Source organism: Mobula birostris, chromosome 17 (assembly GCF_030028105.1).
Source record: "Mobula birostris isolate sMobBir1 chromosome 17, sMobBir1.hap1, whole genome shotgun sequence".
Lineage (NCBI taxonomy): Eukaryota > Metazoa > Chordata > Chondrichthyes > Myliobatiformes > Myliobatidae > Mobula > Mobula birostris.
In genome coordinates this window covers 23,514,803-23,529,061 of record NC_092386.1, presented here as the reverse complement: position 1 = coordinate 23,529,061, position 14,259 = coordinate 23,514,803, and the positions used below count along the sequence as shown (strand labels likewise).

General features: G+C 38.9%; 1 protein-coding gene across 9 annotated transcripts in view; it reads left to right on the top strand.

Annotated features, from left to right (window-relative positions):
* The window catches only part of epb41l4a (erythrocyte membrane protein band 4.1 like 4A), a 237,866-nt gene extending 224,003 nt beyond the window's left edge, over positions 1-13,863 (top strand). For all 9 annotated transcript variants that reach the window (XM_072281061.1, XM_072281063.1, XM_072281068.1 and 6 more), the window contains 4 exons: positions 575-643; positions 1,794-1,904; positions 6,154-6,241; positions 13,201-13,863. In XM_072281061.1, coding sequence (XP_072137162.1) covers positions 575-643; positions 1,794-1,904; positions 6,154-6,241; positions 13,201-13,329 — 397 coding nt within the window. In that variant the 3' untranslated portion in view covers positions 13,330-13,863. The remainder of the gene's footprint in view (positions 1-574; positions 644-1,793; positions 1,905-6,153; positions 6,242-13,200) is intronic.
* Positions 13,864-14,259: the final 396 nt, after the last annotated feature.

Below are 14,259 nucleotides of genomic sequence, written 5' to 3'. Positions count from 1 at the left end.
ATGTGTCTGTGGAGATTCTGGACTTCCTACATGAGTACTGCTATTTCTGCAATTAGAACTGCTTGTGTATGCTGTGCATATTTGAAGGAAGCAAGTGGTTTTTGCTATACATATGAAAAGAGAAAAGCTGTAAACACTGAACAGCATCAGAAAGAGAAGCAGAACTAACATTTCAGAGTGAAGACCCCTCAGACTTCCACTATTTTTGACATTCAGATATCTTTTGCTATACTGCGCCACATTCAAATAGATTCAGTTGAGACCAGGAAAAAGGAGCAGAATCTAAAGTCCATACGAAGGTCTCCTCTCAAAATCTCGGTTGTCCCTCCACTGCCTGACTTTTTGAGTTTATCCAGCAGCTTGCTTTTTGCTCCAGATTCCAAAGTCTGTATTATTTTGTGTTAGCCTCTGAAATGTCCAGGAGAAGCTGTTTGGGGATGTGATGGAAAAAGATACAGGAAAAGTAGAACATAACGTCACCCATTTTTTCCTACACAAATCCTGATGCTGAAGTGTAATTTCATTTGCATTGTTATTATAATACATCATATTTTCTTTGAATTCCATTTTCTAGGCGGGAATTGGTGGATCCAATTGGTTTAACAGAGGAAGAGCTGAAAGAGATACCATACACCAAAGTAGAGTAGGTTCATTCAGCTATTATACCCTGATGTACTTGCTTTTCTTTTTCTGTGCTTTATTTTATGTTATTGATCGTTACAAACAGGCATAATTATGTTGTCCAAACAATTTTGATCAGAAAATGATTTTACAGTGTGCTTAATATTGGATTAGTAACATTTTGTTTCATTGAAGTCATTATGTTTACTAAACCTCAAGGTCTTTTCTGATTAGTAATTGAGATTTGATCTTTCTGATATCATCTTCTTAAAACGCACCTGAAATTAGATATTAAATGAATTATAAAGAAAAATCAAAAAGCATGGTGCTTTGGAAAATTAAGATGCAAAATGAAGTGTGCTGGTTGCTATAGAGGTGAGCAAAACTAGATAAATCATTCAATTATTGAAAGCAAATGCTTGCTTCGTTTACTTGCAATTGGTAGATATTCAAATGAACATAAATTACTTGTTCCCAAGATGTCCTAATTATGGAAATTCTGTCCTCATTTTAGTGGCTGTGTTTGTCCAGATGGAGTTAATTAAAGCTCATTTTCAGGCCACATGCTTCATAAAAATTTTGAACTGTTTTTTGCACTGGTCTATATAGGAAGATATAATCAAAAACATCAAATGTGTTTATAGTCCATCCGTTGGAAGTAGCTGGGATACTGCAATAATAATCTCAAATTGGTCTTGAATTTGGTAGGTAATTGGTGCTTTATTCAATGTCTGATGTATTCTTTCCAGAATCTTGAATTACACATTCAGCAATCCTCAGCTATGTTCCAGGATCAGATGTTACCTGTACTGTTAATCCAATCTTTGCAACGAACATGGGTGTAATATCTTTGTTGATCAATAGATCATGCCGTGGAAATTTTGCAATTGAGTGACTAGCTAAGAATAGACTTGCACTTGCAAATTTGTCCCAAAAGGGATGCACTGGAGAGCCGATAAACTCCTCTGGAACTATTCCTGCGTGAAGCACTACGAGAAGGAAACAAGAAATTAGGAAGAGAAGTGTAACACTTTAACTTAGTCTGACAAATATGCAAGGTTAAATGTCACCCAATGCAATCATAATTTACCAAAAAGAAACCCTAAGACATTTTTTTTTCCATTTGTGTTGGTTTCTATTTCTCAAATAATTTCAAAATTTTCTGTCTCCAGGACTCAAGGTAACCCGATACGAATCAGGCATTCACACTCACCTCGAAGTTTTCGACAGTATCGTCGCTCTCAGTGTTCCGATGGTGAACGATCTGTTCTGTCAGAAGTAAAGTATGTATGTTTGAATCCATAATTGTATCTCTTAGCTCAAATAAGTTTACTGAGTTGTGTGAAAGATCATATGAAGCATTTTCATTTGGACCTTTCAGAGCTACCCGCCACCAAACAACATACTTGCAGTCAACAACACAGTATTATGGAGAAGCAACATTCTTATTCTACCTGAAGCTCCATGGGAGTAATCAGATACTTTTGAATACGGAATATTAGTCAGATATTGAGGCTCCAGTCAAGAAAAAGAAAGAAGCATATATTGGGTTTATGAGGTCTATGATAAATGAATCCCTTGATGACTATAAAAAGTTAAGAATACACTTGTGAGGGAAATCAGGAGGGCAAAGAGAGTGTATCAAATGGCTCTAGCAGGTAAAATTAAGAAAAGTCCCTATCTTTAGATATATTAAGAGTAAAACGGTGCCTAGAGAGAGAATAAGTACCCTTGGATCAACAGGGTACCCATGTTTTGAGCCATAGGAGATAGGGGAATGTTACTAAATTCTCTTAAGTGTTTACTGAGGAGAAAATAATGTTTGCTCAGGAGACAAGGTAAAGCAAGTGGAGATATTTTGAAGAACGTTCATATTATCTGAGTGGAGGTATTTGCAGCCTTACTATGTATTGAGATGGAGCTGCTTTTCAGACTATGATGCAACCAGTAAGGATACTTTCAACAGTGCATCTGTAGCTTGTCACTGCATACTCTGATAATCTCCTTAACCTCCTGCTTGTTTTCCTTATGATTGTATTCATATGCTGGGATCTTGTGGTTGAGTAAGTCTTTGGGGAGGCCACACTTGGAGTACTATCCACAGTTTTAGTCACCCTGTTAGACCATAAGACATAGATGCAGAATTAGACCATTTGGCATACTGAGTAGAGTCTGTTATGGGAAAGATGTGGTTAAACTGGAAAGAGTGCAAAGAAGGTTTAGAAGAATGTTGCCAGGGCTGGAAGGCCTGAATTACAAGGAGGGATTGGCCAGCCTAAGTCTTTATTCCTTTGAAATTATGAGAGGCTATAATGTTGAATCAGGTTCGCAGATCTAGTGAGACAGAAAGCAGTCTTTGCGAATAGGTATATTCATTATTTATTTACAAACAGTAAAAATGTGACCAAACATTTATGTTCCCTAAGTTACAGAGACTACAAAGCTGAATATTCAACAAATTTACTTGGCTAAAAGTGCGCACAGAGCATAACTTCCCAATGGTCATGTCCACCACTTGGCTAAAACAAAGGGAGAGAGACAGAACCACCCACACGTGCTCTCTCTATACCCAGGATATTTGAAACTGGACACCAGGCAGTTAACCAATGGGAAAAGCAGCTGCAGTTTCTAAACTAACCAATCACAACAGAAGCAGAATAAGGTACGTCCCTCACAGGACAGAGGCATAGATAAGATGGATGATAAGTGTTTTCCCCAGCGTAGGAACATCCAAAATTAGGGGGCATAGGTTTAGGGTGAGAGGGCAAAATTTAAAAGGGTACCTAACAGCAACTTTTTCCACACAGAGGATGATGAGTATATGAAATGAGCTGCCAGTTGAAGTGGTTGGGGCGGGTACAAAGGCATCATTTTAGACTGGAAAGAGTGCAAGGAAGACTGGAAAGAGTGCAAGAGTGTTAACAAGGCTCAAGATCCTGAATTACAGGGAAATATTGGGCAGGCTAGGACTTTATTTCTGGGAGCATAGGAGACTGGGGAGTTGACCTTAGAGATGTGTAAAATTCGGGTGGTATGTAAATAGAGCGAACTGCCAGAAGATGTGGTTGAGGCAGTGACAATAATAAAATGTAAAAGACATTTGTACAGATAACATGGACAGGGAGTTTAAGTTCAGGTTCAAACTTATTATCACAGACGTGCATACGCAGGTATAAATGCTGTGAAAAATTAGCTTTATTTCAGTAGTACCAGCACAGTACACTACAAAGATGACAAATATAAAGTTAAATTAACATATATTGTACGTAACATACATAACAAAATAAACATCGTACTAGTGCAAGTTGAGAGAAAAAAATAAATATCGTCTGAAACTTTAGGTCAGTTCAAGAACCAAAATGAAGAGGAAGAGAAGCTGTTGTTGAACCTTGAAGTGTGGGTCTTCATGCATGGTGGGAATCCCTGATGATGATATGGGCTAAAAACAGACAAGTGGAACTAGCTTAGGTGGCCACCTTGGTCAGCATGGATGAGTTGGGCTGAAAGGCCTGTTGCTCTGCAATATTACTCCACGACTTTAAAACAAATTCTTCTTATCTCTCACTGGATTTTATGCCAACAATAATTTAAGCTGTGGGCATTGCCTACAGATTACTCGGCTTATTTCATAAAAGTAATAATTTGTCCTCTTACATACTCTATCATAATCTCTCAACTTCTTGCAAATCTCCATAAGGTCACCTTAACCTTCACTGTTACAATTAACAGAGTTCTGTCTGTTTCATTCCCTTCTCATTTCAGTCTCTTACCTGGGTAACCTCCTCTATCTCCTATTTCAAGCATTTTTATTTTTCCTGAATCATGGTTCACAATATTGCAGTTGATCTTTAACTAACGATCTAGGAAGTTTTAACATGATCTGCATTTGGCTCTATTCTATGATGAACAGAAATCAAACATCTCTATTCTATGTTTATATTTCTTAAATAACAAGAAATTCTTGTGGTTTTTTAGGCCACACCATAAATAACTTTGTCTCTGTTACGGGCCATCAGGGTCTTGTTGATCGCTTGTACTTTGTCAAAATGGGATCATGTATAGTGTACTCACTGTCAAAAACACCCCTTCCAAAGGACATCACAGCATTACAGATCTCTTTAAAATCTCTCTGCACCTTTCCATACTATCTATGATCCCCTGAAAGTTATAACTGTGCTCAAAGCTGTTTATCTTGTTAAATTGCATAATGTGGTTCTCTGCACCTAACTCTGTATTGCTTAGAAATCATGACTATAAATACATAAGAAAATAAGAGTAGCAGTCAGCCCTCTGTCCCCTCAAACCTGCCCCACCATTCAGTATAATCATGGCTGATGCATGCTGGCTTCAACTCCTCTTCTTTGTCAGTTCCCCATAATTTTGGCGTGGCACGGTGGCATTGTGGTTAGCACAATGCTTTACAGTACAGGCAATCTGAGTTCAATTCCCACCACTGCCTGTAAGAAGTTTGTACGGACTCTCTATGAGGGGCTTGTACGGTCCCTCTGTGACTGCCTGTAAGGAGTTTTACGGTCTCTCTGTGACTGCCTGTAAGGGGTTTATACGGTCTCTGTGACTGCATGTAAGGGGTTTGTATGGTCTCTCTGTGAGGGGTTTGTACAGTCTCTTTGTGACTGCCTGTAAGGGGTTTTGTATGGTCTCTCTGTGAGGAGTTTGTACGGTCTCTCTGTGAGGGGCTTGTACGGTCTCTCTGTGAGTCTCTGTGAGGGGTTTGTACAGTCTCTCTGTAATTATCAGGAGGTTCTGGCCCAATATCTTGTCTTTAAACTTAATAGCCAGTTAGCAGAAAGTGCATCTAAGTGAGATGAAATATATTTGCATGTAGAATAAAGCTCTTATTATTTAGCCTTCACAATGTAGTCAGATTTAATTTTTAAAGTGTACTTAAAGCATTAGCTTAAGACATTTCTATTTTCAAAGGCAATCTCTGAATGATTGTTATATTAATGGTAAGTTAAATGGCAAATTTATTGCTGAGTCCATGCATAGCATGAACTGATTTTAAGCTGTCTGAAACCATTTCTATCAGGTCACAAGATAGAGACTCTTTCCCTTCATTCAGTGTTCATTTATGTAGATCTCAGTAGCCACTGCACAGCCTTCCAAACCTATAGCCTAGAAATAATAAAAATGTATTCTTAATGACATTCCTTTGGTTTTAAAGTACAATCTGAACTGATCAATTTGTTTATAATGTCACAGTTAGATAGCAGACAGAGGAATATGTTGTGTCAATATTACAGGAAAATTTGACGTGGAAGTCTTTTTCTGTTGATCAGTGTCAAAAAAGCCGAATTAAATCCATGGTGATTCAATGTTGTAAAACAATAAAACATGAAAACTTCTGGGGTGGGCGCGAGTAAATACTTTTCATAGGCACTATATGATGCGTTCTGCAAAAATAGTTTTTGTGGTTAAGTAAATAAAACTGGTTTGATTATTGTTTAATGCAAATTTTAGTGCCTCAGAATATAAAGTTATAAGAGAGCAAACATATCCATTTGTTTTCAGTTCTAGAACAGACCTTGTGCCCCCACTGCCTGTGACCCGTGCCTCAGATGCTCACGGTCCTCGTGGATCATCTGCACCATTGAATCAAGTAAGTTTTATAAAAATCATTAATAGTATATTTTGAAAGTCACACTGTGTAATAGTGAAGAAAATACTCTCAGCACTGGAGAATGTACCTGAATCTGATTATATGATTGGAAGAACATAGCTTACTGGATGAAGACACAAGTTAGGAACTTTGGCCTGTACTTTCTAATTCTCCACAGAATCAAAGAATTATATAAAACTTACAACAAAAAAGAAAAAGTGCTATTCAGTCTAATTCTCACACATCCCACTTCCAAAATTAACTCACAACTCTTTAACCAAATAGCTGTTTAAATGCGATAAGGTTCTCTGTCTCAGTCACTTTTCAGGCAATGAGAGGTCCAGTCATATGGCCAGCCACTGTCCGCAACTTGCCTCTAAACCTCCAACCAATTACTTTAAACTTACCCCTCTGATTTTTTTCATTCATCTAATAAAAAAACAGCATTCCTGTTTAGACCACTTATACTTTTCTACATATCAATTAAGCTTTCCTTCACCTTCCCATTCCAAATGAAAGCATATTGGCTTATCCAGTCTTTATTCACAGCTACAATTTTCCAGCAGTGACAAAATCCATTTGAATTTTCTCTACATCTTTTTCCCATAAAGTGTAGATCAAAACTATCTGTAGCACTCAACCAATGACCTAACTAGTGTACTGTCCTAGCAAAACTTTCTTGCTCTAAGACTCCATCCTTTGGATAATAAACCATTCTGTATGCTTTTTTAATCACTTTATTAGCTGACCTGCTACCTAACTGATGTGTGGACATCCATCCATTACAATGGCCCAATGTTCCTCCACCCCTCTCAGAAGGTTTTTATTATTTAGAATTACAGAATTTCCTGGTACTTTGTTAGTAATCTTGGGTTGCGTAGAACACAGAAACATAGAAAACCTACAGCACAATACAGGCCCTTTGGCCCACAAAGCTGTGCCGAACATGTCCCCACCTTAGAACTACCTAGGCTTTACCCATAGCTCTCTATTCTTCTAAGCTCTATGTAGCCATCTAGGAGTCTCTTAAAAGACCCTGTCGTTTCTGCCTCCACCGCTGCCACTGGCAGCCCATTCCACGCACTCACCACTCTCTGCATAAAAAAACTTACCCCTGACATCTCCTCTGTACCTACTTCCAAGCACCTTAAAACTATGCCTTCTCGTGCTAGCCATTTCAGCCCTGGGGAAAAGCCTCTGACTATCCACATGATCAATGCCTCTCATTATCTTATACACCTCTATCAAGTCACCTCTCATCCTCCGTCGCTCTAAGGAGAAAAGGCCGAGTTCACTCAACCTATTCTCATAAGGCATGCTCCCCAAACCAGGCAACATCCTTGTAAATCTCTTCTGCACCCTTTCTATAGTTTCCACGTCCTTCCTGTAGTGAGGTGACCAGAGTTGAGCACAGTACTCCAAGTGGGGTCTGACCAGGGTCCTGTATAGCTGCAACATTACCTCTCGGCTCTTAAACTCAATCCCACGATTGATGAAGGCCAATGCACCGTATGGCTTCTTAACCACAGAGTTAACCTGCGTAGCAGCTTTGAGTGTCCTATAGACTCGGACCCCAAGATCCCTCTGATCCTCCACATTGCCAAGAGTAACTACTAATGTTATATTCTGTCATCATATTTGACCTACCAAAATGAACCACCTCACACTTATCTGGGTTGAACTCCATCTGTCACTTCTCAGCCCAGTTTTGCATCCTATCAATGTCCCATTGTAACCTCTGACAGCCTTCCACACTATCCACAACACCCCCAACCTTTGTGTCATCAGCAAATTTACTAACCCATCCCTCCACTTCCTCATCCAGGTCACTTATATCGCACGAAGAGTAGTGGTCCCAGAACAGATCCCTGAGGCGCACCACTGGTCACCAACCACCATGCAGAATATAACCTGTCTGTGGGCAAGCCAGTTCTGGATCCACAAAGCAATGTCCCCTTGGATCCCATACCTCCTTACTTTCTCAATAAGCCTTGCATGGGGTACCTTGTTAAATGCCTTGCTAAAATCCATATACACTGCATCTACGACTCTACCTTCATCAATGTGTTTAGTCACATCCTCAAAAAATTCAATCATGCTCGTAAGGCATGACCTACCTTTGACAAAGCCATGCTGACTATTCCTAATCATATTATGCCTCTCCAAATGTTCATAAGTCCTGCCTCTCAGGATCTTCTCCATCAACTTACCAACCACTGAAGTAAGACTCTCTGGCCTATAATTTCCTGGGCAATCCCTACTCCCTTTCTTGAATAAGGGAACAACATCCGCAACCCTTCAATCCTCTGGAACATCTCCCGTCCTCATTGATGATGCAAAGATCATTGTCAGAGGCTCAGCAATCTCCTCCCTCACTTCCCACAGTAGCCTGGGGTACATCCTGCCCAGTCCCGGTGACTTATCCAGCTTGATGCTTTCCAAAAGCTCCAGCACATCCTCTTCGTTAATATCTACATGCTCAAGCTTTTCAGTCCACTGCAAGTCATCCCTACGATCGCCAAGATCCTTTCCATAGTGAATACTGAAGCAAAGTATTCATTAAGTACCTTCCCTATTTCCTCCGGTTCCATACACACTTTTCCACTGTCACACTTGATTGGTCCTATTCTCTCATCTCTTATCCTCTTGCCCTTCACATACTTGTAGAATGCCTCGGGGTTTTCCTTAATCCTGTCCGCCAAGGCCTTCTCATTGCTCCTTCTGGCTCTCCTAATTTCATTCTTAAACTCCTTCCTGCTAGCCTTATAATCTTCTAGATTCCTATCATTACCTTGTTTTTTGAACCTTTCGTAAGCTCTTCTTTTCTTCTTGACTAGACTTACAACAGCCTTTGTACACCACGGATCTTGTACCCTACCATCCTTTCCATGTCTCATTGGAACGTGCCGACTCAGAACCCCACACAAATATCCCTTGTATATTTGCCACATTTCTTCCGTATGTTTCCTGAGAACATACATATGTTTCCAATTTATGCTTCCAAGTTCCTGCTTGATAGCCTCATATTTCCCCTTACTCCAATTAAACGTTTCCCTAACTTGTCTGTTCCTATTCCTCTCCAATGCTATGGTAAAGCAGATAGAATTGTGATCACTATCTCCAAAATGCTCTCCCACTGAGAGACCTGATACCTGACCAGGTTCATTTCCCAATACCAGATCAAGTACAGCCTCTCCTCTTGTAGGCTTATCTACATATTGTGTCAAGAAACCTTCTTGAACACACCTAACAAACTCTACCCCATCTAAACCCCTCACTCTAGGGAGATGCCAATCAATATTTGGGAAATTAAAATCTCCCACCACAACAGCCCTGTTATTATTACTCCTTGCCAGAATCTGTCGCCCTGTCTGCTCCTCAATGTCCCTGTTACTATTGGGTGGTCTATAAAAAACACTCAGCAGAGTTATTGACCCCTTCCTATTCCTAACTTCCATCCACAGAGACTCAATAGACAACCCCTCCATAACTTCCTCCTTTTCTGCAGCAGTGATATTATCTCTGATCAACAGTGCCATGCCCCCATATCTTTTGCCTCCCTCCTTATCCTTTCTGAAACATCTAAAGCCTGGTACTTGAAGTAGCCATTCCTGCCTCTGCACCATCCAAGTCTCCGTAATGGCCACAACATCATAGCTCCAAGTGCTGATTCACGCTGTAAGCTCATCTGCTTTATTCATAATACTCCTCGCATTAAAATAGACACATCTCAAACCATCAGTCTGAGCGCATCCCTTCTCTATCACCTGCCTATCCTTCCTTTCGCACTGTCTCCAAGCTTTCTCTATTTGTGAGCCAACCTCCCTTTCCTCTGTCACTTCATTTCAGTTCCCACCCCCCAGCAATTCTAGTTTAAACTCTCCCCAATAGCCTTAGCAAATCTTCCTGCTAGGATATTGGACCCCTCAGATTCAAGTGCAACCCATCCTTTTTGTACAGGTCACACCTGCCCTAGAAGAGGTCCCAATGATCCAGGAATCTGAATCCCTGTCCCCTGCTCCAATCTCTCAGCCACGCATTTATCCTCCACCTCATTCTATTCCTATACTCACTGTTGTGTGGCACAGGGAGTAATCCTGAGATTAATACCTTTGAGGTCATGCACTTCTTTCCTAACTTCCTATAGTCTGTTTTCAGGACCTCCTCCCTTTTCCTGCCTATGTCATTGGTACCACTATGTACCATGACCTCTGGCTGTTCTCCTTCCCACTCCAGAGCCATCAAACTTTCTTCATACCATAACCTTTTCATTACCAGTATCATTCATGTGAACCTCCTCTGGATCCTCTCCAATGTCAGTACATCTTTTCTTCATTAAGGGGCTCAAAGCTGCTCAGAATACTCCCAAGTGCGGTCTGACCAATGCCTTTTGAAGCCTCAGCATTAGATCTTTGCTTTTATATTCTATTCTGTTCAATACCTCCTCAAAACCTAATAAATATGTAGGCACAGTTTCTCCTTCATGAAGCTTTGCTGATTCTGCTTCACTAAATTCAAGCATTATATCCTTGCTCTTATATTCTGGTCCTTTCAAAATGAATGCTAACATTACTTTTGCATTCCTCATCCTGACTCGACCTGCAAGTTAACCTTTAGGGAATCCTTCACCAAGTCCCTTTGCATCTCTGCTTTTTGAATTTTCGTTCCTTTTAGAAAATAGTCTACACCTTTATTCCTTCTACCAAAGTGCCTAACCATACATTTTCTTACACAATATTGCAGTTTGTTGCCCATTCTCCCAATTTGTCTCAGTCCTTCTGCAGCATCTCTACTTCCTCAACACTATCTACCCCTCTAGCTATCTTTGTATCATCCATAAACTTGGCCACAAAGCCATCAATTCCATCATCCAGATCAGCGACATGAAAAGAAGCAGCCCCAGCACCGACCCTTGTGGATCACCACTGGTCACCAGCATCCAATCTTCTATCCATGCTAATATCTTCCTGTAATACCATGGGCTCTTACCTTGTTAAGCAGTCTCATGTGTAGCACCTTGTCAAAGGCCTTCTGAAAATCCAAGTAAACAACATTCACTGACTCTCCTTTATCCATCCTGCCTGTTATTTCCTCAAAGATTTGTCAGGTAAGATTTCCCCTGAAAGAAACCATGCTAACTTTGGCCTATCTTATCATGGGCCCCCATGAACTTCAAAACTTCATGCTTGATCGTAGACTCCAACATCTTCACCAACCACTGAAATCAGGCTAACTGGCCTATAATTTCCTTACTTCTGCCTCCTTCCCTTCTTTAAGAGTGGAAGGCATTTGCAATTTTCCAGTTCTTTGGAACCATTCCAGAATCTAGTGATTCTTGGAAGATTGTTACTAATGCACCCACAATCTCTTCAGCTACTCTATCAGAATCCAGGGGTGCAGTCCTTCTGGTCCAGGTGACACATCTACCTTAAAACTTTTCAGCTTACCAAGCACCTTGCCTTTAGTAATAGCAACTACGTGCTCTTCTGCCCCTCGACACTCTTGAATTTCTGGCATACTGCTGGTGTTTTCCACAATGTAGACTGATGCTAAATACTTTTTCAGTTCACCCACCATTTCTTTGTTCCCCATTACTACCTCTCCACTGTCATTTTCCAATGGTCTGTTATCTACTGTCACTTCTCTTTTACTCTTTATATATTTGAAATGGCTTTTGGTACCCTCTTTTATATTATTGGTAGCTTGCCCTCTTATTTCATTTTTTTCCTCTCCTTATGGTTTTTTCGTTATATTCTATTGGTTTTTACAAGTTTTCCAATCCTCTAATTTCCCACTACTTTGTTTTTTTTGCTCTCTCTTTTGCTTTTATACTGTCTTTTGACTTCCTTTATCAGCCACGATTGCCTCCTCCTTCCTTTAGAATACTTCATATTTGAGATGTATCTGCACCTTCCGAATTGCTCCCAGAAACTCCAGCTATTGCTGTTCTGCTTTCATCCCTGCTGGCGTCTCCTTTCCAAGCTGCTTTGGCCAACTCCTCTCTCATTCTTCTGTAATTCCATTTACTCCATTGTAATACTAATACATCTGATTTTATCTTTTCCTCCTCAAACTGCAGGGTGAATTCTATCATATTAGAACTCCTCTCAGGGTCTTTTTACCCTTGCAGTTTCTTAACTCTATCCTTGAGGATTCTACATCTTCCAATCCTATGTCGCTTCTTTTTAAGGAATTGATTTAATTTCTTTTTACCAACAGAGCCACCCCATTCCCTCTGCCTACCTGCCTGTCCTTTTGATACAATTTGTATCTGTAGATGTTAAGCTCCCAACTAGAATTTTCTTTCAGTCACAGCTCATTAATGCCCACAACATCATATCTGTCAATCTATGAGCCTCACTTTTGTGCTTTGGTTTCTGAAAAGGGATCAACCTTTTGGAAAAAAAAACTTGAGGAATTCCAAGTAATTCATGTTTCTTTAACTCTGCTTAAGTACTTGACTATTCTCCAGGTAGTTTGGATTTCTCATTGTCGTTTCTAATATGTCAGTCAGTGTGAATTATAGAATGTATGATTCACATATTATCTTCATATCTTATAAATTCTAAACAAAAATCATGAACTCCAATATGAATAAAGTCATGATGTCATTATATACAGTCATTAGAAATGTCTTAACGTATTGTCTTGATATTTTCACATAATTTTCCCACTTCTGTAATTATTAATCAAGAGATTAATTGATAAAGAATGGGCACTTTGAATTCAGAATTTGTAGATGATATAATGAACCACAATAGTAAAACTATAGTTACATGTAATTTTGGAAGTAGAACTTATTTTAAGATGAAGTATGTAATCTCTTTATTTTGAAAAGACTGAGTACAATTATTATCACACTTATAAACAAGGTTACTAATTTTCTTTTTGGTGGTATAAAAATTGCATATTTATAAATGAATTGCTATGACATTTGCTTTAAATTCTGCTACAATTAGAAGCGAAATAAACTTGAAGGAAGTACAACAGAAAGAAAGCTGCAGACTGCAAGTGATAACTGGGATTCAAAATACAATGTTAAAACTTCTCGAACTATACAGACACCGAGGATAAAGAATGACAGCTGATTATCATTAACTTGTCATCTGAAGAAATTGTTGCTCAGGCCTTGATGTACGGACAACTCTATTTGCCACAATAATATTGCCTTGAGTGAAAACGTGTTTTGACATTGTTTTATTACAATACATCCTATTTCTTCTGGATTTTATACTGATCTCAAATATATTGATGACAGACTTTGGGACCAAGTACCTCCTTTTTTAAATATATTTTCTAAATGCAGCAATAGAAGACTTTTCTACACTTCTGTTTGTACTGAAATTTTCATTCCTGATCATCAATACACTTGAACAAAGGTAAAGCATACAAATTTATTTAACACTGGAATGTTTATCTATTGCATTCAATACCTTCTATACAGTGCTCTCATGACATTACCCTTAATTGAATGCATCAGGTAAAATATTGTTATTTCGTCTTAGAAATGAATGGTTCGTGCAGTTTTTATATGTCTCCGTACATCTTATAGTACTATTTGTTTAGTATTTCCAGTTTGCAGGAATATTTGTTTAGATGCTAGTGTATTGTCAATAAAGAAATGTTACCATTTATTGTGGATATCTTTTTATATGGACTGAGTTTAAACTGACCATATTTTATTCTTTACTTAAATAAAAATTTAGTAAGGTCAATACTTGTTACAAGTAACTTCCTGATGAGAGAACAGCTTACAATGAATGACTACTCAATAATGATTATCTCAATAATTTAATTTCTGGTAACATCCTGAGAATAACAGTTCCTTGATTTGGATGTACTTAAATTCAGTCTTACTAAAATCAATGCATATGATTGAAAACTAATACTTATTATTTAGATGAGCTGAATTTTAGCACACTTTTCTAAGCGTATTGTGAATTCTTCAGAACGTGCAAGTGCATATTGAACATTCATGAAACTAAAATGTACTTACAAAAGTTAAAAGCCACATAAAT